This window comes from Alosa pseudoharengus, unplaced genomic scaffold, assembly GCF_046254945.1.
Source record: "Alosa pseudoharengus isolate Yale_2024_CS ecotype anadromous, Long Island Sound unplaced genomic scaffold, YU_APseudo_1.1 YU_APseudo_1.1_scf_16, whole genome shotgun sequence".
In the NCBI taxonomy this organism is placed as follows: domain Eukaryota; kingdom Metazoa; phylum Chordata; class Actinopteri; order Clupeiformes; family Clupeidae; genus Alosa; species Alosa pseudoharengus.
This window is the reverse complement of record NW_027468630.1, coordinates 27,303,443-27,328,841: the sequence shown is the minus strand read 5'-3', so window position 1 is coordinate 27,328,841 and position 25,399 is coordinate 27,303,443. Positions and strand designations below refer to the sequence as shown.

At 44.0% G+C, this 25,399-nt stretch overlaps 2 protein-coding genes across 3 annotated transcripts; one reads left to right on the top strand and one right to left on the bottom strand.

Annotated features, from left to right (window-relative positions):
• The first annotated feature begins 23 nt into the window (after positions 1-23).
• Positions 24-1,920, top strand: LOC143125822 (DNA damage-inducible transcript 4-like protein). Its single transcript, XM_076287577.1, has 2 exons — positions 24-293; positions 666-1,920. Exons 1-2 carry the CDS (start codon positions 134-136, stop codon positions 1,121-1,123), a joined length of 618 nt encoding a protein of 205 aa, XP_076143692.1. The 5' UTR covers positions 24-133; the 3' UTR covers positions 1,124-1,920.
• Positions 1,921-25,351, bottom strand: brd8b (bromodomain containing 8b). Of its 2 annotated transcripts, XM_076287575.1 has the most exons (19): positions 25,288-25,351; positions 24,547-24,643; positions 20,853-20,922; positions 20,581-20,630; positions 20,185-20,307; positions 19,301-19,381; positions 19,049-19,113; positions 18,605-18,747; positions 18,033-18,212; positions 17,427-17,529; positions 16,683-16,817; positions 15,680-15,831; positions 14,036-14,570; positions 13,219-13,256; positions 12,815-13,017; positions 12,422-12,514; positions 12,014-12,082; positions 11,457-11,739; positions 1,921-3,209 (listed from the first exon to the last, which is right to left on the bottom strand). In XM_076287575.1, exons 1-19 carry the CDS (start codon positions 25,304-25,306, stop codon positions 3,150-3,152), a joined length of 2,499 nt encoding a protein of 832 aa, XP_076143690.1. In that variant the 5' UTR covers positions 25,307-25,351; the 3' UTR covers positions 1,921-3,149. The 2 variants fall into 2 exon arrangements, with proteins under 2 accessions (XP_076143690.1, XP_076143691.1); XM_076287576.1 differs by lacking the exon at positions 16,683-16,817.
• Between the last annotated feature and the right edge of the window lie 48 nt (positions 25,352-25,399).

The following is a 25,399-nucleotide window of genomic DNA, read 5'->3' as shown; positions in this document are numbered from 1 at the left end:
GGAGCGAAGCCTATAAATGCGACACAGAACCTGTACCCGTTGCATTCAAGCTCTACTCACAAACATACATGGATAAAATAACCCTACGACCTGTGTCTAAGGTGGGCGAAGTATCGGAGAATTTCAAAGAAAAATGGTCTATACCCCCGCTCTTGTGCTCGGAACAGGACTGTCCGTCGGGATGGAAGAAGAAAGCGTTGGGGAGTTTCTAAGAAAGTTTGCGTTTCGGTTCACCATGGACAAAGACCGCCTGAGAACCTGCGATGGACTTAAGAAAGCAATTAGTTCCTCGAGTAAGTAGGCATAGTCTGTCATATCCATATTCCATTTTCGATGTTGGCTCAGCTCTTAGGGATAGTCTATAAAAAAAAGTCGAGTTTTATGTTGGAATTGAATAGACTAGCCTAAATGTAGTCATTTGAGTTATCTGATGTAACATTTCAGGAGGATGTCAGTAACCCAGTCCCATTTTCGTTAGCCTACCGTAACAAAGGTTAATCCCAATAGTTGTTCAGTGCGTCCCATGACCAAGCACATGGACCTAGAAAGGGGCTGATTGTGTTCGTTTCCCGGGGAGATTGGAGGTCATTTGCTTAATGTGCTCAGAATAAAACGTCACCAGTCTTAACATGAAACCATGACTAATCGTTCTCTTTGTTGCGCAGGTCTTGGATCGGAGTGCAGTTTGGAAGAGGAGAGGGAAGAGCGGAGCATCCAGCTAGATCTGGTCCATCGGATTGAGAGATGTTTGTCCGATGCCAAGACGTCCAGTCTCGGGTGCCGAGAGCTGTTGCTTCCGCGCCGAATGATCTCATATATTGCGCGAGACATCCTCGCTGCCTCCACCGATGAACCGTGCGGGCTACGGGGCGCACTAATTCACCTGTTCTTGGAGACCAACGGCGCACTCCAGAAACTTGGCAACGTCGTCCCCATTGATCACCTCACTCCGACTTTCGAGCTCTCTGTCGTGCTTCGACTGGACCAGGACGGCTGGCCACCCCTCAGGAATCTCTTCGGGACCGACAAGGTGCTCCGCCTTCGACCAGAGTACCGGCTCATTAAACAGAAACTCTACTCTTCGGCCAGCCCAACCATCCAGGAGCACAACTCATGGTTCTAGAATTTAGATGTAGGCCTAGGTCTAGTTAACCTATGCTTAGGCTATACAGTAAATGGGCAGTGTCAGTATTTTCACTATCTAGGTTATCGTGCACATATTACTTTACATTTGATTTTACATAGCTGTTTTGTTTTGCATACTCTCCCTGAGAAGGGAAATTTGTTTTTTTTTTCTTATTAGGCCATTGTGGCCGTCTGATTTTTGGATTACGGGTCAATTTAAGTATTTTACACTGTTGTGTAATTGTGTATGGACAGTTAAATGTGTTGAGGTGAGAATTGATTTAGGCATGCAATTTCTAGACAAGAGCTTCCTTGTAGGCTATTACACTAATCTAAAGTGCTCACTCAAGGTTGATCCAGCAGGGTCAGGCTGTTAGCAGAACGTTAAGCTTCAGTTCTAAAGAAGCACTCGTTCTATTTTGGATTGTTGACTGGTTAAGACTGCAAACTACTGGCACAGTTTTACTTTTATGTTGGGTGGTACAACTGTGAAACATTATTTATTGACCTGCATGGGGAGGTTGTATAAGTGTCTATAGTTTGTTTATTGTGACAGCTGAACTGTGATGGATATTTGCTCAAGGATAAAAGGCTGGAGTGAATGTATGAAATTATAACTTCTACAGCTTTCTTTTTTTAATTTTTTTATTTGACCTGTGGTTGCATCTGACAGTATATGTGTGGTGAGCAAGCTGGTCTTGCTCACATGTCTTTGATACGGTTTTATATGTGACCCATGTCAGTATTCCCACTGAAGTGAACCAAGTTACATAAATATGTTTACAGACCTCAGAATCTTGTGGTTTCTCACAATCTCCTTTATTCAACTCTACATGACAACACAGCCATTACACTAAAAATCTGTACACATATACTGACTTTCTTATGTACAAAACTAGCTGCTCAGTTCACAACCAACACCTGGAACACACATATAGGTGGTAAAACACTTGCAAGTTGCATGTGAATTCTCTTAAGCTCTGCCAAGCGCGCACACAATCCTGGGGGGGGGGGGGCTCCACACACACACACACACACACAGTCCGCATGAAGCCATGGAAAGTGTAAGTGTACAAGAGTTTTACATACAACCCATGTGTTACGGTTGTTCTGGGTAACCGTGGTTGCGTAAGTCAGTGCTAGACTAACTGCTTCACACCAGTTTAACATTGATGACCAATTCCCTAAGGCTTGAGTAAACAAGCATCTTACAAATGCTAAACATTCCAGTCATGGTGACACTAAGACACTACCCTTTCTACCACATCAAGAACAATGCAAAACATTTGATCAAATGTTTAATAGTCTGCATTGCTCTGAATATGGAAAATACTGACCAAATTAGCTTGTCACATTTGTACTAGATGTCTGTTCTCCACAACTTACAAGAAATACAAATGAAATATATAAAACCTACCACAACCCTTTTAATCTTACTAGGATTTCCAGTTTGAACTCACACAAATCAAAACAAACAATGGTGTTGATGGGAATATGAGACAACTAAGGTACAAAGATAAGATGTGCACTTCTTGTACCTTGATACCGCCAGTGAATTCAAATAATTTTCTTGCAAGTGTGAGCCTTCAAACTGCAGAATTTAGACATGAATACATGGTTGCTCCTATAACTTCATCACAACTAGTACTTTTTCAGAAGTCCATGTACTGGGGGCAATGAACATCTACGCTTGATCCACAGTGTGCGCATCTGTGGGGTTTGTGTGTGTTTATGTGATGTGTGTGTCTGTGTGTGTGTGTCTCTGATGCACATACAGTGCCACTGCATTCAGGCTGTGCAGGACCATGGCTAAAGTTAACAAGGATGAGGATGGTGATGATGGTACATTCTGAATAGCCTGAGCAGATATTACATAGATTTCCTGAATCATAATGTTAGGAGTTCAAGAGCAGAGAACTCAGCTCCTCTCCACGGAACAGAACAGGGCCACAGTCAGTGGAACCCTGACCAGAGGGAACCCGGCCTCTTCCTGTTCAGCAACGCATGTCCACTTGGGCTTGAGGTCACTTCTTCATCTTGAGGTCAGCCTCGATGGCACTGCGACGTCCTCTGGTGCCTCCGTCCTGAACAGCAGAGGAACAGAGAGATGGAAGGAGGAGGGAGAGAGAGAGAGAGAGGGGGGGGGGGGGGGGGTGATGGGATAGTAGAAATCGAGAATCGAGAAAGAGGGGGGAGGTAGGCAGACAGACAAAAGGCACTTTTTCAGAACTGCAGATCATAGCAGATGAAAGGCAGCTTTCCACATACACAGCATGCAAGAGAGCACGAGTGTGTGTTTGTGTGTGTGTGTGTGTGTGTGTGTGTGTGTGTGTATCAGAGTGAAAACACAGGGGAGTTTGCCAGAGTCTGAGGAAGGGGGCACGGGACAGTGAGTAAGTAAGATAACGCATAATACATAGATCGAGACACTGTGTTCAAATGTGTGTCCAATCGTACCTGTTAAAGACAACAAAATCACAATATACACCACATTATTCATGCCTAAACCAACCAGGGGTGAATTTCTAGAAAGGGTCGCTGGCTAACCTTCATCGCAATCTTTGTAGTTAGAACTGTCATTCTTGGATTTGGTGTTTCTAGAAAGGGTAGTTCCAATGATCAATCGCAAACATGGGCGGGAAGTTTGGTAGTTGGAACGACAGGTTGAGAGTAGTGGTTGAAGCGTCATTCAAGGACATTTTGCGGTTGTCAACATTTTAATTGCATTAGTTTGCCTAGACTGACCCTCTATATTCATACCTGAACACCATCCAATTGAGTATTTTATTTATCATTTAACATTTTACATTAATTCGTCTTAAATGTAGGGGTGTAATGACGGAGGTTGCAGTGGTAGTCACACACACACACCAACACACACAACCACATCCACAACATCTACTCATCCACGCCTGCATGTGAGCAGACGCTAGCCTAGAAATCTAGACGCACCCTAGCGGCAGCAGATGTAATTTGCAGCCAGTGTAGTATAGCAACTCTCGGTTGGCTTGCAAGCTGGAAAAAATGAAACTTCTATTAGGCCAATCACATCGTATATACAGTCGGCGACGGTTCCGCGTGAATTTCCTGCTACTTGAAAACAAAGAAGATGGATGCTGCTGCTGGCGAACAGCGGTCTTTGAATCGCGACTCGAGTTAAGCTTTTTTTAAATTGGCAAAAATTTGATCAACTAGCTAACTAGCTCCGCTGGTGGGAAAATGCATGGGACTCATGAGTTGTAGCACTATCCTATTGCGTGCAGAGGAAATTTGAAAGACAACCGTTTATCTCGCCCCTCGGATTGAGCAGTGCCAATGGTAAGTTCCCAGACCCTACATCTTGATGTGGGTCTGGCTCGTCAGGCTAAGCAGACGCTGCAATTAAGAAAAATTGCGACACAACAAAAACATTTTTTAAAATTAATTATGTTAGTTGTGCATTCTCTATAATTTATATGTATGATGTAGCTCTACAGATGCTCTAGTAATGTGCAGGACATCAACACATAGCCTGACGTCATTAACACTGCAGTGTTAACTTATAGCCTGACGTCATTAACACTGAACAGTGTTTTGAACTTATAGCCTGACGTTATTAACACTGTAGGCTAGACTTCTAGACTCTGGTGTTACAAGATCGTTGTTTGAGCGAACGTTGCGTCGTACCACGGTGGTTTAGCGATGACGCAGCTAACTTTTGTAGAAACACAACCCTGGTGACCATCCTAACCACAACTTACCGCTAGCACGCACGCACGCACACACACCAAAACAAACAAAAAAAAGTGTGTACTGAGGGTACTTCACCCTCACTGACACAAGGGGGTGCAGATAAAACCAAAGAGAGTTCTGTTAGAAATGTTGACTGTTCTGTAAGCAATAATTGATAAATAATAAATGCATAAATAAATAAAAGCATACAACGCGTTCTTATTCCTGACGCTGTCGTCACTTCCCCTACTTAAATTCTGAAGTTGTACATGGAATAACGTCCCTTACACCTAATGAACTTTTCAAATTCTATGGCACCCAGGAGAGAGAAAGAGAGAGAAGGGCTGCAATATGCTTTACCACTTAGTTTAGCTACTGAACAGTAACAAGCCCACTCTCATCAGTGCATTCTTGGCGTTTCAGGATCAGACAGTATCTGTATGTCACGTCACGTATGTCAAAATAAGGATGAGACCATGGCCAGGTGTATGTTACTGGTATAGAACTGAATATGCCTCAATACCAAAGGCTCTTGCCAAGCCCTGTGTAACTGACGCAAGGACTGAACATGCTTTTGTACTGAAAGCTTGGGTGCTTACCTGTCAACACTCCCATTTTTCCCGGGTTCTCCCTTATTTGAAGGTCATCTCACAGCACCCTCCCGTTTTATTATTTCTCCCGGAAAACTCACGTAATTTGCATGGCCTTCAAACTTCATTTTAAAATCATTGATCCGTTCATTTTTTCTGTTAGTCTGACATCTCCCAGGTTGCCAGATTGTGTATGAACTACACCCTACACATACACGATCACTTACTTTCAATTTCAACTGTTTTGTCATAAAACCTGGCAGCCCAAAACCAAATAAGGAAGCGGGTGCCGACTGCACAGCCGGAGTCTCGCAAGCGAGTTAGTTGAATAGCCTACTCAAGAACTAGCTGTTGTCAAATTGTTGGGAATTTAATTGATTAACACATTACATAAACTGTTATTGAGTGTTGTTGATACACAACTGGCAACTTGTGTCCTCGGAACCGAATCTGACAGCAAGCAGCTTTGGAGTTTTGGAAGTAGGCTGCAGGCAGGCATCTGGTGGATACATTCTGGCATGCGTAGGCTTTCGGTAAGGTAAAAGCAACGACCAAAATGCAGTGTTGAAACACGTGTATGAAACATGTTAAATATGCAAACACTGTCCAATCAGGGTCCATTTCAAGAAAGGGAACTGTGCCAGTCTCAGCGAATCATAACACCACACGTTATCCCTTTACAGAGACATCTCACTAGCAGATGAATCATAACACTACACTTTATCCCTTTACAGAGACATCTCACTAACAGATTAATCATAACAGAAACTAATTCATTTATCAACTTAATTATCAAAAACAATTCAATCTAAATTAAAATAGAGTACTAGAGCATGGGAAGCTGAGAGATAAGGACAAGTGGCCCTGCCCTGCAGGCTGGAGAGTGAGGTCTCCGATGACCAGCCCAAAGCACCCAACTTACACCAAACCACTCTGATCAGAGTGCTTTTGCAACACTTACTTCAGCCTTCACAACCAGTATGTTTGTGTTGCATTGGATGCATGCTATTAGATATGCTATTCTTAAGAGTGCGTGTGTGAGTGTGTGATTCATTCTTGCTATGTGTTGCATTTAAGAACTTGCACCTTTGGCTAAATTATTTAAAGGACATGTACACTGAGCTCATGCTCTCATTTTTCAAAAAAAAGTAATAGAAAAGTCAGACAGATGCTCATGATTAACTGGAATAAACCATCAGAACATGTGCAAAAAAATTAGCACACAATAAACTGTTTACACGTTCACATTCTGCATTCTGTAAGCTGAGAGGATTCTTCTCTATTTGCGAACAAATCGATTTCAGTCTTTGTGGTTGAGCTGAAACATTATATTTAAGTTAACGGAAGTGCGTTGATGTTTTAGAGGACCGAACAACTTTTCTAGCTGGTTTAAGGCAAAGATTATAGTCGAGTTCTCAGACGAATGAAAGCTTCGCCAAAAGTCAAGACATTTCCAGAGAGAAAAAGAAAGACACACGCACACACACATATGAGCGTGTGAATGTGTGTGTTTCTGGCCCTGCACACCTTTCACTTTCCCCGCCCCGAATGTGTGTGTGTGTGTGTGTGTGTGTGTGTGTCTGTTCATGTATCTGTGCAATTGCATATCTATATGTTCAAGACAGAGCATATGGATGTGTGTGTGTGTAAGTGAGAAAGACAGAGAATGTGTGTGTGTGTGTGTGTGTGTGTGTGTGTGTGTGTGTGTGAGAGAGAGAGAGAAAGAGTGAGAGTGAGAGTGAGTGTGTGTGTGTGTGTGTGTGTGTGTGTGTGTGTGTGTGTGTGTGTGTGTGTGTGTGCACGAATAACCTGAGCCTATCCCTGGATACTTACAAAGAGAGAGAGTAGGAAAGCGGGAGAAGCCATGGGGATAGAGTCCTGCAGGAGGGCAAACAGCACAGTGAGAAGAGAGAACACGCACACCCACACAAGCGCGCGCACACACACACAAAGAGCACAGTGAGGAAGAGATTGCACTCACACAAAGAACAATGAGCAGGGATGCACGCACATTACTCAGACCAAGACCAAGTCGAGAACACACACACACACACACACACACACACACACACACACACACACACAAGTGCAGACACACACACAAAGAGCAAAGCAAGAATATAGCACAGGACCACAGAGAAAAGAGAAGGCAACAAGAAAGCTATAGGAGCAGGCACATGCGCACAAGCACACATCACTCTCTCTTTCACACACACACATAGAAGCACGCACACAGGTGATAACTCTTACCCGCTGGACCCCAGAGATTGTTAGTCTCACAAACCTTGTGAACAGAAGCTCATGTCTTAGAGCGACAAGCTTCACACACAGACGTAAACAGCAGGGCTTAGGAGACATCAGGTGACATCTGTGCCACTAAGCCCCCAATAATAACACACACATAGCACCCGATAGACAAAGCACAGGTGATTTTTAAAGTGAACACACACACACACACACACACACACACACACACACACACGAGAAACGAGGGGGTTGTGAACACACACCTCTTCACAGATACGCCTTCTTAGGACGTCCAATGCAGGTTGGTTCTAGAACCAGATTGCCCAGAGAGAGCATAGTCAAACCAGGATGAGCACATGCACTGAATATAGGTGTGTGTTTCATTAATAAGCAGTGAACACAGAACGGTTTGCTTACTGTTAGAAAAGAGATCCTGAGATTTTCACAGATGTATTACTTAATATTACTACTGACTGTAATTGTGTGTGTACGTGTGTGTCTCTATGCGAGATAAACTCATCTAAAAAGTTAAAAGCCAAAGTAATTTCTACATAATAAAGCATGATGAAAATGAAGTCACCAGTGACATTCAAAAACAAAGACAATCTGACAACAAAAGTGAACAATCATAAAAAGAATAACAATTTCCAGCAATCAAAACAACATTAAAATCAACATATCCATTTCTGCCATTTCATGTAATCTACCTGTGTGTTACTGATACAGTTTATAAAAGTAACCATTTCCACTGGGTGAGCAGCAGGATCAAGATTTAGCACACACACACACACACACACACACACACACACACACACACACACACACACACACACACACACACACACACACACACACACACACACACACACACACACACACACACACACACACACACACACACACACACACACAGTAGAATGAGACAGCCACCAACAAAAGATGCCAGCAAAGTAGTCACACTGACGGCATCAAACACAAAGGCATGATGGTGGCAAGAGCAGCATGTACGTGCACACACACACACACACAAACACACACTTGCACACACACTTGCACACACACACAGGGTAGCCAGGAAATGAAGGGATGACAGCAGGTGAGTAGAGGAGAGGAGAGAAGGAGAAATTACCCTAATGTGGGGTAAATGATAGAGACTGATCATTTTTTATGTCTGTAGGTGTATGTGTATTTGCATTTGTGAGCGCGTTTGTGTGAGAGAAAGAGAGAGCAAAAAGAGCAAAAGAGTCTACTGGTGTGCAGGTCCAGAACAAAGGACAGGGAAATAGCGCAGCTACAGGTAACGTTTCTAAGTATCGTAGCACTTACAGTTGGGCACAAACGGCATCTGTCGCTTTCTATCTTTCACTCTCGTTCCTTCTCTCTCGCTCTCTCTCTGTCTCCCGTTTGCTCTATTTCCCTCACAGTTGTTTTGATAAAAATCAGACTTACTGCAAAAATAAATGGTACACACGCACCATCACACCCCCACAAACACATACCACAGCTTAAATGAAAATGGACACTTACCAGCGATGCTGACACTTACACAAAAATGATACTAACATTCTCACAAAACACACACCTGACCTCCTCTCTCACATCCACCACATGGTGCTGTACATGTAGGTTATTGTACATGTAGGCTAATGCATTAGCTTACTATTGTGCTGTACATGTAGACTAATGTGCATATAGGCTAATGCATTAGCACATGTAGGCTAATGCATTAGCTTACTATTACATAGCTGGTAACACTCACGCATTCGATCGGCGTGAGAGCGTGTGAAACCAATCAAATGAATGAATCTCACAGTTAATGCGGGAGAGTTGGCAGCTCTGGTATTGTGCTGTGCATGTAGGCTAATATGCATGTAGGCTAATTAGGGGTGTCACGATTCTCCAAATCCTCGATTCGATAATTTTCGATTTTAAAGTCACGATTCGATTTTTTATCTTTTTTTTAAATATTACTATTAATGCATTCCTTATATGTTATTTACTTTTTGGCCTTTTCCTTTACTGTTTCGGGGGGCTTTTATTTTGAAACCGTTCCAACCGCGAGGTTGTAATGTAAACAGAACTAACATTAGGCTAAAACAGAGACGTGAACATAGTGAAATGAAACAACACAGAATAATAATTTGATTGTTTCAGCATACTCCGAAGAGACCCAAGGTTAGTGTTCATGGAATATGTACTTATCAATGTGCATTTTAAGCCTTAAAGTAACTTTGGACTGTAACTAGATCACCTTTTTACTTGCTAAGTTGAGTAGGCAAAGTTAGTTTTAATTGACGTGAATTAATGAATACTTCCACACCGGTGATTTCAAAGTAGCAAGAGGGGCTTTGATTTCGGTAGGTTGATGTGTATATTTTAACTGGCTGCAGACTAAAATTAGAGTAGTGTTGACGCTGCAGTTCAGCACGTGCGTGTGTGTTTGTGCGTCTTGGCATACATGCTGGACGTGACATTGGGGGTGTGGCTGCATCGTCGATTCTACTTTTAAGTTCGAAGTTCGAGATTGAGATGTCATTTCGATCGATTTCGAAATCGTGACACCCTTAAGGCTAATGCATTAGCTTACTGTGCTGTGCATGTAGGCTAATGCATTAGCTTATTATAAGAAAAAATTGCCTTTTCATGTCTGTATTCTCATGCCATTATTTACAGTATTAAATGACATGTTCAGAAGTAGGCTACCTTAAGGAGGTTATGACACATGTAAATGCAATAGATGTGTGAGTGTATGTAGCAATATATAAATTAAGATTTAAATAGTCATAGACTTAATATGCATATAGGTAATACAGTCAATACAGTATCTGTCTGTGTGTGTGTGTGTGTGTGTGTGTGTTCACTTGTACATGAACACATGTGCAGGTGTGTTTTCTTCCTGAAGTCCTTTTGTAAGTGGCAATACAGGCATAGGTACTGTGTACAGTATTTGTATGCGAGTGTGTGTGTCCGAGATCAGTTGTGTTTCCTCCTAAAGTCCTTTTGTAAGTGTGTGTGTGTGTCGCTGTGGTTAAGCGTCTGCTATATGAGTAAATGCAGGTAAATGTGTGCTTGAACAGGGACGACTAAGTGGCCAGGCCAAGACAGAGAGGAGAGAGGAGAGATCTCTGAAGATGGACTTCAGCTGAGATGTGAGTGTTTGGATGGCACACACACATATATACTCACACACATACACACACACACACATGTATGGTCTGTGGAACACATGCAGCTTACACAGCCAGCAACGCAACCACAAACAAGACCAGCAGTTACTTCTCCCATTCTCACTCACACACAGTCACGTTTAGCACTGTGGTGTATTGGGATAGATGTAGGTCAGTGTGTTGATTTGTTTTCAAAAAGTATGTATTCCTGACTGTCAGTGAATCAGTAGTGGTGCTTCTGTTTCTTACCCCCACAGGCCTCTAAGTTTTTATGTCAGGCTGAGGACCAAGAGTTATATGTGAGGTATATGTGTGTTTGATAGTATTGGTCTATGTGTTGGGGCTCAGAACGTTATGTGCATCTTATATGTGCACAAATGTGCCTGTTATCACAAACGTCTATGTGTCAGAGTGTGTGTGTGATAATGATTATATGTGTGTTAATGATTATATGTGTGTTAATATATGTGTGTGTGTGCGCAGTGGTATTGGTCTATGTCTTGGGGCGCAGCTATGAGTGCACAAGTGTGGCTGTTATTATGAATATCTATGTGGCAGTGTGTGTGTGTGTGTGTGTGTGTGTGTGTGCGTGCGTGTGTGTATGTGTGTGTCACACCTTCTCGTTGGCGTCCTGCTTGCGTGCGCCCTCGCGTCCGCGCAGGCTCTTGGTGCCGATGCTGGCCTCGGACGTCTGCATGATGAGCTGCGTGGCGAGGAACTGCTGCACCTGCTCCAGAACGTCGCGCTGCATCTCCAGCGCCATGTGGAACACGTCGTGGTCCGAGCTGTTGTACATGATGGCGTTCTGGAACATCAGCATGATGTCCCGCTGGAACTCCGCCGTCGTGCGGATCACGCCCATCTCGATGTTCTTCTTGATGGCCGACAGGTCCATGGGCCTTGGGGGAGACAGGAGCAATGAGTGTGAGTGTCTACGTGTGTGAATTATGTATAGCATTCTGTGTCAGTGGTGTCCTGTTTTGTGTGTGTCCCTCAATGTGTACCATTGTGTAGACAACCAACCCTACATCTGATCTTTTGAGTCTGTGTGTGTCTGTGTTTGTATAGAGGTGTGTTTGCAATCCTGCAGACATTTTCTCCTTAACAGACTACCAATGCAGTGGAAAGGTGAGCTACTTTAACACATCTGGATACAGTGCAGTCAGCACCTACCTGTGTACAATGCTGTGGTAACCAGGAGCAATGTCATCAGACACAGGCTGCAGGAAGACGCTGGCATACCTGAAACATAACATCCCATTCACATCAACACCACGAGTGGGAACTCCTGTCATTTCAGAACAGCAGAACAGCAAAAGGCTTAAACGTGCTCTTAGACAATCGTAAAGACGTAAACATGCTCATAGACAATCACTAAAATGTGTGTGAACATATAAATATGCGCATAAGCAAACATGTGTGTGTGAGTGAGACAGAATCTGCATGAATACATGCATGATTCCTTAGGCATACAGGATTTAACACAATTAAATACAGGAAATCAATATGGTTGGTTCACCGCGGAGGCTAGTGAGCTGAGCAGGGATTGGCTGTAGTTAAATGTGAGACCAGTAACCTGACCTGTGATTGGCTGCTGCACGCCAGACCAGCATGATGGATTTCTTCCAAATCTTTTGAGCCTGAAGAGCCTCCTGATCCTCACTGCACATGGAACTGAGAAAGATGGGCACGAGTGGGGGAGGAACATAGAGAAAGAGAGGGAAAGAAAAAGAGAAGGAAAGAGAAAGGGAAGGAAAGAGAAAGGGAAGAAGAGAGACAAGGGCGTAGAAGAACGGTTGAAGAAAGTGAAAACATTTATTCAGACGGTTTACACTTTGTCAATAATACTATTTAACGTTCATGCATTTTAATAAAAATCCCTACACACACACACACACACACACACACACACACACACACACACACACACACACACACACACACACACACACACACACACAGAGTGAGCCTTACAATTGTGAGGAGGCCGGGCTGCTGGCGGTGGAGTCCGCCGTGGTGTATCTCTGGGAGTGTGTGCCGTAGCCGTCCTCGCTCTCGCTGGCCGGCGGCTCCACCTCTGACATGTACGAGCCCTCGCCATCCCCCTCACCACACTCCTTCTCCAGCATGGCCTCGTCTCCATCCACCTCACTCCCTCCATCCTCCTCCTTCAGCTCCTAGAGAGCGAGAGAGCGAGAGAGCGAGAGAGCGAGAGAGAGAGAGAGAGAGAGAGAGAGAGAGAGAGAGAGAGAGAGAGGGCCACACATCAAACCAAATCAGAGCAATTCCTTCATTCAGTTTTATTCTAGGATTCTAGGTCCTTATGTATGACATACAATTCATCTGTGAGACTGTTCCAACACACACACGGTCCTTACCTTTGAGTCTTTCCCTGATGCTGAACTGTCCTCCGAGTCTGAAAGAGAGCGTGTATACAAACCATTATGCCCATACCATACCAGAGTGCAGACGCATTGTCTGTATTGTCTGTATTCACTCGTAGGGACCCATGGGGCATTTATAATAGCTTCTATGGGCCAATCCCAAAGTGAGCTCTGAGGACTAAAGACTAAAGACTCACAGTTTTAATTGATCTCAGGTGCTAAATGAGTGAGTGTGTGAGGCCACATGTGCTCAGATAGGTATGAATGGGTTTGGGCACTTCATGAAATCACATGTTACCTTGGTGACGTTTCATAACAAAGATGTTGCTGATACTTGCCGGTTTGGGAATTTTCATTTTAAGTTTGTTACTTTTCACATGGCCAAGGCACAGGAGATGCCTGCCTGTTTCCACATTCTTTCAAACTCTTGTTTTACAAGCTGGTTGTGTGTCGTGCAGTTGTTTACCTTTGTAATTTTCGTATTTCCCTATGGTCTCTGCGGTAAACGTCACAACGCTTTGAACTGTTGGTAATTCCCTTTGGTGAAGTCTGCACTGATGCAGACTCACGGAAAGGGCTCGGTAAGTGTGTACTCAAACCCTCACACCCTTAGAAATACGACATTGGGACAGCCCTAAGCCCTTACGAATTTTGCGAGAACGTGCAGCAAAGTCTGTGAGTCTGTGAGTCTGGATTGGGCCTATGAGCTTGAAGATGACATCAGAAGTGTGCACATCTGAGACTGCATGGCTGATTCACTCTAGCAGTGTGTGTGTGTGTGTGTGTGTGTGTGTGTGTGTGAGACACTTACCCAGACACGGCGCGTGAGACTCCGGTTGGCTCCAGTCCTCTTGCTCCTGCTTGATGATGGGGCTGTGCGCTCTGGCCTCCTCAGTCAAACCCTCCTCCACCCCCCCTTCCCCCTCGCCTTCCCCCTCCCCCTTCATCTCCATGGCCACCCCCTCATTCGCCACCACGGCGACAGCTCCATGGACATGCCCTGTGTCAGCCCCCCTCTCCTGCCCTTGCGCCCCCTGCTGGTTATAGTCCTCCACCTCCGTTGGCACCTCCATACCCCCCTCTATCTGTCTCTGCACCTGCACCCCCACCTCCATCGCCTGGTCCCCCTCTTCAGACGCGCCGCTGGGGCCCGGGGTGCTCGTCTCTGGGACGGGGGCTACAACTGCTGCTGCTGAAGGGCTAGACTGGGGCTCCGGGCCTGACTCTAGGGGCTTGAAGGCCTGGGGCTCCCAGGGGCTGGGGAGAGCGTGGCCCCCAGCCTCCTCACACAGGGACAGGGCCGCCTCCACAGCTGCGGCGTCCAGAGCCTCCACCGATTCGTCCACCTGCAGAAAGGAGAGTAGGGAGAAGAGGAGGGCAAGACGGTGGAGAGGGAAAGCGAGTGATACAGGGAGCAGCAAAGAAAAGAGAGACAGTATAAGGTGTAAGTAAACAGCATAGCAAAACACGCTAGTAGCATGTCAAGTGTTAGAACAGCATTAATAGCATATATGATAGTTATATGCTGCATGTCAAGACATTTAGCCTATTTTCTTATTGGATAAGTAGCGTAACACCCGCAATTATCACTTTTGTTCGGAAACACTTCAAAATAACATTTGCTAAATTAACCTTACATTTTTCAGTAGCCATAAATGTGTAGATTTGAACAAAATCTGGTTGGGTTCTTAACGGCATTTACTGCCTGAAATATCCGATTTTGTTTACCACGCTCGGAGTTATAGTGCTGGCCTGATGGGTCGCCTATTTACGCCGTTTCAACGGCACACGAACGGTTAGACCGAGAATTCTCTTCATGAAATGAAAATTCCACTGGAGCTCCAAGCGGATGTGTACACGCAGCCTTACAACACTGTTTACAGCTCTTCGAGTCACGGTAAAATATCATTTTTGGTACATAGCTAATGTAGATACACCTATGGTGTGGGTGCTTGCGTTTCTTTAGGAATCCGCCGTCTTGGTTTGTATAGAAATGGATATTAAGTGACACATACACGCAAGACGGCGGAAATACAGGACCGACTGTAATAGGGGGAGTTCCAATATAATGCTAATACTGTGATATGACTGGTGCATATATGTTTATGCATATATTTTATAACACATTAGACACCTGTTGCATCACACCAACAAAGACCTGTGTGTGTGTATGTGTGTATATATGGCTCCAGCACCTTCTCCTCTATGATGGCCATGATGGGCCCCCACTGTGTGTGTGTGTGTGTGTGTGTGTGTGTGTGTGTCTCCAGCACCTTCTCCTCTATGATGGCCATGATGGCCCCCACTGTGTGTGTGTGTGTGTGTGTGTGTGTGTGTGTGTGTGTGTGTGTGTCTCCAGCACCTTCTCCTCTATGATGGCCATGATGGCCCCCACTGTGTGTGTGTGTGTGTGTGTGTGTGTGTGTGTGTGTGTGTGTGTGTGTGTCTCCAGCACCTTCTCCTCTATGATGGCGATGATGTCCCCCACTGTGGCCAGGTCCAGCTCCTCCTCCATGTATGACACGGCCACTAGGTCCTCCACCATCTCCCCCTCTCTGGGCTGCTGGAGCTGGGGGCTGGGCGCCGCTGGCCCCTCCTCCACTGCAACTACAGACAGGACATCATTCTTCACCCACAAACACCCACACCCATAGCACGCATTAAACACAACCCCCAGGGCCACTGCTTCACATTTAAACCCCCTATCATTGTATCAGCCATAAACCCATAGACTTCCAACATAAGTCTACAACCCAGTGCCCATAACTCAAGCAATTCAGTCACTTTCTCTACTTTGCCCACAAAGACATTGCAATTCAAATGCATTACAACTACACAACACTGAGCCCACAAGAGTTTACGAGCAAAACTACTGCACCTTCATACATAAGTGATCATCCGCATGTGCTCCACAAACACTACATTACCCACAAACCCAATCCACATACACCTGCATGCACTAGAAGGCCAAACTACTGTGGTATAACCCCTCCTGAAGGACCCAATGCTGCAGCAACACAGGTGTTTAAACGCTATAGGTTGTTACTCCAAAGCAGGTGAGACCCAATGACTATTACTTCATGTACAAACTAATTCAAGATAAACAGTAGGTGTGTGTAGGAAGAGTGGGAGGGTTAGATGGGGAAGAAAGAGAGGGATAGAGAGAGAAGGATAGAGAAGCGAGAGAGAAACAGAAAGAAGGATAGAGAAGTGAGAGAGGGAGAGAGAAAAACAGAGAGAAGGATAGAATAGAAGTGAGAAACAGAGTGATAAAAGGATAGAGAAGTGAGAAAAAGAAAGAGGATGGAGGAAAAGTGAGAGAGAGAGAAAGAGAGAGAGAGAGGATGGAGGAAAAGTAAGAGATAGATTGTATGGAAGAAAAGTGAGAGAGAAACAGAGAGATAAAGTGAAGGAAAAGTGAGGTAGGAGTGACCGACAGAATGAAAAAACAGCAAGACCTGTAGTGGGTGGGGCTGGGAGGTCCATCTGGGTGGGGGCTACTACATTGTTGCTATGGGTAACAGGGGGGTCTGCATTGTTGCCGTGGTGACTCTGAGGGGTGGTCTCCAGGAGGCGGGACAGAGTAGGCGCATCTGACACACAGACACATAAATGTACACAGATAGACACACACACACACACACACACACACACACACACACACACACACACACACACACATGTAAAGCACTAACACACTGTCTCACAAGCCACACTGCTACTGTATGGGCACTTTAACAAACAATGAACGCTACAATTAAACAGCACAAGATGCAGTTAAGACTTAGAACACTATACTACATACACGCACTAATACACAACACAGACACTAGACTGGTTGGAACTTTTCTGTGCACACCATGGACTTGATCTGTGGCAAGTACAGAAAAGGCCGCAGCCCAACACGATCATAAAGCTCTTTAACAAAGGCAGCTAGAGACACAGAGCATCAGAGGGACAGGAGGCATGAGAGAGAGTAGGGCTGTGGGACAGAGCAGAAGTGGGCATGCGTGTGCTGCTGTTGGAGAGAGCAGATGTGGGCAGAAGTGGGCATGTGTGTGCTGCTCTGGGAGACAGCAGAAGTGGGCATGCGTGGGCAGAAATGGGCATGCGTGTGCTGCTATAGGAGGGAGCAGAAGTGGACATATGTGTGCTGCTCTGGGAGAGAGCAGAAGTGGGCATGCGTGTGCTGCGGTAGCTACCTGCTGTGATGTCCTGTCCCTGGGGCATGGGGCAGGTCGTGGTGAGAACTTCCACTCCATGAGAGCCGTTGCTCAGAGCAGCTGCCACCTCTCCCTCCACCACCTAAAAACACATGACAATCCCCATCAATCAGTCACCACAGCAGCTTTTACTCCAAATGGCCACTTCAACCATAAACATCATTTTTAGAGATGTTACAGTATGACAATGTAACATCACAATATTACTAATAGTGACCAGAATGATCACGGGTACTATCGGCATTATTACGGTATTATTAGAATGTTCTTACACTAATCATTTACATCACAATCATCTTCACCATCACCATACATGATCAATATCATCACCATTGCCTCTCATGCTGCCCAATTCTCAATTCTACTCCCTAGTCCAATTCTACTCCCAATTCTCTATTCTACTCCCTAGTCTGGGTCTGCAGTCTAAACTACGTCTTTCTATGCTGCCATCACCCTTTCCCCTACTTCTTCTTCAATCCTTCTTTCCACCCCCCTCTCACTTCCTAATCCCAGTCCTCCGTCCTGGTCTCCCGCTCTCACTTCCTAATCCCAGTCCTCCATCCTGGTCTCCCCCTCTCTGCTCACCAGACGTGGGCTGGCCGAGATGAGGCTCCCTTTCTTCAGGAGCTCAGAGAGGAGAGGGGAGGGGGGCGGCGTGGCCTTCTGGGCCAGGAGCTTCTTCTGTGGGGAGTCGTCTACCAGAGCCCCCAGGCTTTCCTTAGGCCCAACCGCCTCCACTGGCATGAACACGGCCACAGCTGGAGCCTGAGGAGACAAAAGGGGAGAGATCAGAACAGAGCCAGTGAGGTGGGTGGGGAGAGGGGAAGAGAGAGAGAGAGAGAGAGAGAGAGAGAGAGAGAGAGAGAAAGGGAGAGGGAGAGAGAGAGGGAGAGAGAGAGGGAAAGAGAGAGAGAGAGAGAGGGAGGAGAAGGGTGGGGAGAGGGAAAGAAACTGTCCATCAAATCTGACTTCCTGTACTGTTCCATTCCTCCAACTTGAGGCCTCTCAGTACGCACAGACAATACATGATTAAGTCATGACAAGCATGGCAAGTGCTTTTCTTTCTTTTTTACATAAATCTCGTGACATGTTTACTACTGTTTTTTGTTTTGTTTTTCTGGGAGGGATTGCCATGCCGACACATCCAGCTGACTCACCGCAGGACTGGCGCAGGGCTCCTCTGTTAGTGATTGGCTGACGTCACTGCTGGGCGGGTCCAGAACAGGGGAGGTGGCGCCCAAAGGGGAGCGCACAGTCACGCTGGGCACACGCTTGGGTGTGTTCTTAGCAGCCTGGCGAACTACACACACACACACACACACAGTGACGTCAAAACATGCTTAGAAGACAGGAAGTGAGTGTGAGAGCTGGAGAGTGTGACAGAGGTAGTGCAGTGCAGAAAACGTGTGGGCATGTGAAGACAGCATGCAGTGACACACTGAGTGTCTGTGTGTGTGTGTGAGTGTGTGTGTGTGTGTTTGTGTGTGTGTCGCTGGACGCTGTACTCATCAGACAGACAGACAGGCCATAGCGGGACGTGTGTGACACATGGCAAGTGTACAAGTGTGGAAGGGTGTGCCTATAGAGAATGGACGCTGTACCCTGATAGGCTGCATCCGTGGCCCTCTTCTTTTGATCTGCTTCCTCCTCATCCTGTTTCCTCTTCCTGCCAGAGGAAAACACAGTGGGAGAGATGACAACAAGGTCAGGTACTAAACACACACACACACGCACGCACGCACACACGCACACAAAAAACACTATTCTGTTGCATCAAACATTCTCTAAGACACCAGAGGACAGGAGAGTATTCGTGAGACAGAGACACACAGGAAGATGGACAGCTGTCTTACTGCTCGATCTCCCCCCACACCTCGTCCAGCTTGGAGTCCATGTGGCCCGCCTGGATCAATTCAACTTCCTTTTTCAACTTCCTGTAGAGAGAGAGGAAAAAAGAACCCTGTTAAGCCTCAGTATGACCCAGCAAACTCAGTCTAATGGCTCTCAAAGGGAAGCATCTGATACTTATTTAAATCGATGTTTGGCTATCAAAAAGTTTCCCATCATTTCATCAACTAAAAGTTGAGCCCCGATGTGGATACCCATTTCCTATAAGCTCACTCTGTGGCATAAAGGATACACCCTTATTCAATTATGTGTCCCTCCCTCCATGACAGCCAGGGGTGTAGTGGTAAAATAAGAGGTGGGTAAACTATGAATTCTGTGGTCACGGTAAGGTGCCATGCGGTATCAGATTTTTAAAAAAGGCATTCAGAACATGCTTGATGATGGCGGAGGTTATTGTCCAATGTTTATAACAATACCAATGGTATTAAATAGTTCCTAGAGTGTTGATGAGTGTACATATTGTGAATGTGGATAATACAGTGCGATTTTTTTACTGTCAAAAGATGCAATTGGTGAATAAACTCTTTTGAGAGGTGGATAAACTCTATTTCTGAAATTTCAGAGGTGGATAAACTGCGTTTACTTGCGTTTAGCCTCCACTACAGCCCCAATGACAGCCTACATGTCTTATGTGCCTATATGACTTCGAGGAGCTTATAACCCACTTCCACTCCTCACTAACTGGGAGGGCACTAAACGCAGCACGCCACAAATGGAATGGAATTTGGTGGGAGGGTGTAGTGGAGGTGAGTTTAGAAACGGCCCAAAGGCAGTCCATAGGAAACTGGTAAAGCAGCAGAAGGTATCTGTAGGGTTAGGGACAGGGTACCTGTACTTCTCCTGTGTGTCTTTCAGGAGTCTCTTCAGCTCCTCGATCCTCTCAGCTGTTAATCTGCGCACAATCACATCTTCAATGGTCTCCACCACCTCACCTTTCTCCCCACGCTTGCGTCTGCAAAAACACACACAGTTTGTTCTAAAACATTCCAAATGGCCTAGGGCTCCAAGTTTACATTACAGAAATGCACACACGCACATGTATGTGTACACAGGCTTTTAGGTATTCTGACAAAGCTAATGCTTTAGACTTCAATTGGCAGATTTCCGAGAGTTTTGCTAGACTTTCCATGAAATGTTGATAGACTAAAAAAAAAAAAAAAACACACATAAATAACTGCAAAAATACCAATGCAATACACCAAAACAAGATAACTTGGCCACTCACTTTGGTGCTTCTGTGGTCTCCAACAGCTCAGAGTACTGGGAAGCACAGTGCTGCAGAGGTCACAAAGAGAGCAAAGGTCAAAGGTCAACACTTTAACAACAGCACTAACATCCCTGAGCTGTCCTCAACACTTAAATAACAGCACTGACATCCCTGAGCTGTCCTCAACACTTAAACAACAGCACTAACAACCCTGAGCTGTAGTGTTTTTTTTTCAATCACTCTGTGTCCATTCTAGTAGATAGTAACTAAAGAACCTAAAGAACCTGTACCTTCTGGGAGAACCAGTCTGGGGGGCGGCCTGGCTCAGAGAAAGGCTTGATAGCTCTGCTGACTGATACCCTGCAGGAGAGAGGTCAGGGTTAGGGACAGACAAGGTACTAGGGATGTAACGATTACCGGTATAATGGTAAACCGCGATAAAAATGTTGACGATATCAATTACCGTTTTCTTTTCAAATATCATAATTATCACGGTTGATTACCGCAGTGTGGAAACTGTGTGTTTAATCCTTCCCAGCTTCATCCAAGCCTGCTTTTGACATACAGTAGGCTTGGTACAATGAAACAAAACTGGTACCCTACTGATTCTGTTGTCTAATTGATGGTTGATTTTAAAAGGCGGAACAATTTCACTGCAAAATGTGCACTGTATCATGTAGCCACTCTGCGTCTTTTTATGTTCGTGTCCACATTAAATCCATTCCACTCACGTTATCAAGAGAATACAGTAGCCTAGTTTTATTTTGAACGCTTACTTTGGTCTCATTGGATCCAAATAACAGAAATAGCAAACTAAGTTATGGTAGGGTAAGTTAAGCTATAAGCACATCACCAATTAAACATGAAGAAAAAAGTGAACAGGACACTTTTTGAAACTATTTCAGTATGTAGGCCTATCAGTGCTTTCTGAACATATTGAACACACTTTTAGAAATACCGTAATAATACCGTGATAATTTTGGTCACTATAACCGTGAGGTTAAATTTTCATACCGTTACATCCCTACAAGGTACATGGGTCATTCTGTGTTCAATCAGGTAAGACTGTAGCTGCACCATCTCTGGCTTTGTTCAATCCTTGTCTATATCATGCAGTGGCGGCCGGTGGTTAAAAAAATAACGGAGGAAGAAATGTCCGCTTGATTGGTGTTAGTGGCAAATGTAAGTTTGTGATGGTGTTGGTGGCATATGTGAACAAGTATGTAGGCCACCTACCCAGACACATTTATAGCAGCAGAATGTACTATTTAGCATTTTAACTGGCAATGTTGTGCAATAAATGCTGTCTGACCTAAGGAGCTAGGCTAGCATGCAGTAGCCAGAAAAGTTGTGGGTTCAGTTCTTGGCTTCCACCATTGTGCATTTCCTCCAGGGACAATACACTTTGTAATATAATTTAAATATACAAGTCACTTTGGATAATAGTGCTAAATTAATAAATGTATATGTAAATAAATGTAAATTTAGGACTGGGAAGTCAGGGAAGACATGTAGGTCTAGTTATGAAACACTGTTTTCCTGATGTGCAAAATTATGAAAAGTCTGGAGGTTTTGCTCAATGTAATACATTTGCAAAAAAGTCTATAATACTAAAAATAGACACTTGTTATATAAAACCATGTAACTATTGACCATTAAAAATAGACCTTAAAAGTGGTTATTTGTAACATGCTAATGTTTTTAAAGCCAAATTGCTATTATTTAAAGACAGGTTGTAATAGCTAAGTGGGAATTTATACTCGAAAGGCAAATGTTATTGAAGACGTCATTAAAGGAATGCATTATGGTCTGAAACATTCATTAACAATGTAACCATCCAAAGATACAGTTAGAACGGTGAAAACAAGAGCATATTAACAACAAGAACATCATTTAACAATTGTTTAGTTGAGGCATAACTTGGATGATTATAACAACGCATAACTATCCGAAAATGTTTTTATCACCAAATCCCTGAACTGTCCACGTTTGTGACAGACCTGTGCTAACGTTACCAGTTAGTCAGGAGTAGGCTATTTGTCATACTAGCCTATGTAGCATTCAGTAGCCTACTACACTAGCCTTACCATCCTTCATTTTTGGATCTGGTCTTCCTGCTTTGATCCTAACTTTTGCACTGTATTTGAATGTATAAAAGATGGACTTTGTCCTCTGATTCCATTGTACTGTTTATTTCAGGAGCAAAAAAACAAGCTTTCCGTTCAACACAAGACTCTTCGTTGTATGACTGCAGATTGCTTGCAGAGCAGCTAGCTGCTCATTAGTTCACCGTTGCCGCTAAAAACAGCACCCCCTATCGCAATTGAAAGTTACTGTACGGAGGAGCTACCTCCCTTGGCCATTGAAAACGACGTGATTCACGAGCCGCTGGGGTCCGAGGCGTTTATAATGGACTTCAATGAGGGGCTTGAGGAGGAAGCTCCTCCATACAGTAATTTTCAATTGCGATAGGGGGTGCTGTTGGCATTTTGACCTAGGGGAACGATTTTGTTCATTTAAAGTGTTCAAATAGTAATATATTAACAGTAATTTATCAGAATAGTAATTCACTTAATATATTTTTTATTTTTCTCTGAAATTTTAGGGAGGGTGTTCCTCCCTTTCCTCAATGAAGGAGCCTCCTCTGATATCATGTATGGGTCACAAAACCAAGGCCTGTAAAATATTTCTGTTCAAATCCAAATGTTTTCATGTATTTGTCAGCCCTCAATATTTATTTAGTTTTACAGCCTGAAAAATGCATTTTCTGGGAAGAAATGTTTGGACATTCATAGTTTCAAATTATTCATTACCTAGCCCAAACTTTGAAGGGCGGAAGATTTTCTAAGGACTAAAAAGTTGTATGTGGGATAGTTCATAGGCACGTGTGATCTATGTGGAAGAAGCTTAATGTATGGGCACTTAGTGTACAAAGTGCCAATGCTATATACAGTGGGGAGAATAAGTATTTGAACCCATGCTAAAGTTGACTAAAACGAAAAACAAATAGTAAAAATCCAACCTTTAAGGACACCAATTTTCTTAGTGAATGAAGAATGTATCGTAAATAAATAAATGTTCTTCCTTAAATTACATGGGCAATTAATTGACCCCTATGTTAAATTCCCATAGAGGCAGGCAGATTTTTTATTTTTAAAGGCCACTTATTTCATGGATCCAGGATACTATGCATCCTGATAAAGTTCCCTTGGCCTTTGGAATTAAAATAGCCCCACATCATCACATACCCTTCACCATACCTAGAGATTGGCATGGTGTGTTTTTCAGTTAGCCTATTAGCTGGTTTGATTTGCATTGAACCCAATGAGCATTTTAGTCAACTTTAGCATGGGTTCAAATACTTATTCTCCCCACTGTAAACCATAGATTCAAATCACTGTTCTACCTCAGGGACAAGAAAGAAAAGGCAATGTAATTGACTAAGTATTTGTCTATGAATGAAATGTGGTACAACATGGCACTATATACACTTAATGATTATACACTGACCTATTCCCACATAGATTTGTCCCTAAAAGCTATGGTAAATATGCTTTTCAAGAGCACACAATCCTAATGCCTGACACTGCACTTGTCATTCTCTTCAAAATGCTGTAACTTTGACAATGACAGTTGGCAGCATAATTGCAATACGATTCAAAAGGTTTGATCACATGAAGGTCTGCTGCAAGCTCTGCTGAACTATGTACACAGTGGCCTACACCTTTACCTGTGTGAGGGTGCACCATATTAGCCCAACAAAACAGATGTGGATGTCTTAAAGATTTTTGGTGACAAAAGCCACCACAATATTTAGGATAAACTGTAATAGGGCACAAGTGAAAAACATTATGTAATATCATGGGGATATGCATCATGTATGGACACATACAACACTGTCTTACCTCAAACCACACAAACTTTCCGGACTATAATATGCATTTATTACGTTACAAATTCTGAATGACTTGTTTCTCTATTTACCAGTTTTGGTCGCCACTCCTCATGACAGAAGAAGCAAGGCACAGTTTTTCCCTGACTGACCACGGCTCCGTGGGCCCCAGGGACAGCATCTTGTGCTCTGCGGGTGACAGACAAAAGAGTCGGGGCCACAGAGAGAGCTAACGTTAGCTATGACATGGATCATGGCGCTAAATTGGCTTAGCATTGGAAATAAACAATTATATGGCTTTGCTAGACCCCAGCATCTTAACTACCTGATTGACAGCGGGATATCAAGGCAAAACGTGGTGTAAAATAACATTATTATAGATCTGTGTATTGTTAGCCAGCTAACGTTACCCTTAAAGAACAATGTTTTGATGACTAACGTTAACGTTAGGTTGCGCTAGTTTTCTTGCTATATGTCGAAATAACATTAGCCGCTTCGAGGCTAAACCAAATAAATAACAACTCGCAAACCCATCCACTGCCTTACAAATTAGCAAACAAAACAAAAACCCCAGTACATACAACACATCCTGTATTTCTATTTCATGGATGTATAGTTTGGCTAAATGGCTAATGTCACTATTGTTAACACCACTCACTGCTAAAGTAGCTAACATTAGCCATAGCATTTCTATTTTTCTTTTCTTTACGCATGGAAATGTCCAAATGTTTCCAATAATAATAGCATTACACGAACATGTGATCGTTATTGTATATATTATAACTCCCTTTAAATAGTAAATAACAGCTAAACCTTTAAACAGTATAACCTACTTCCCACTCCAGTCGACATCTCGTCCGCAAAGCTGATGTCATTAGGCCGCGGAACCAACCTTGATGTCACGATTCACAAACGTTCCATTATGGCAGAACACCAGTGGCCACT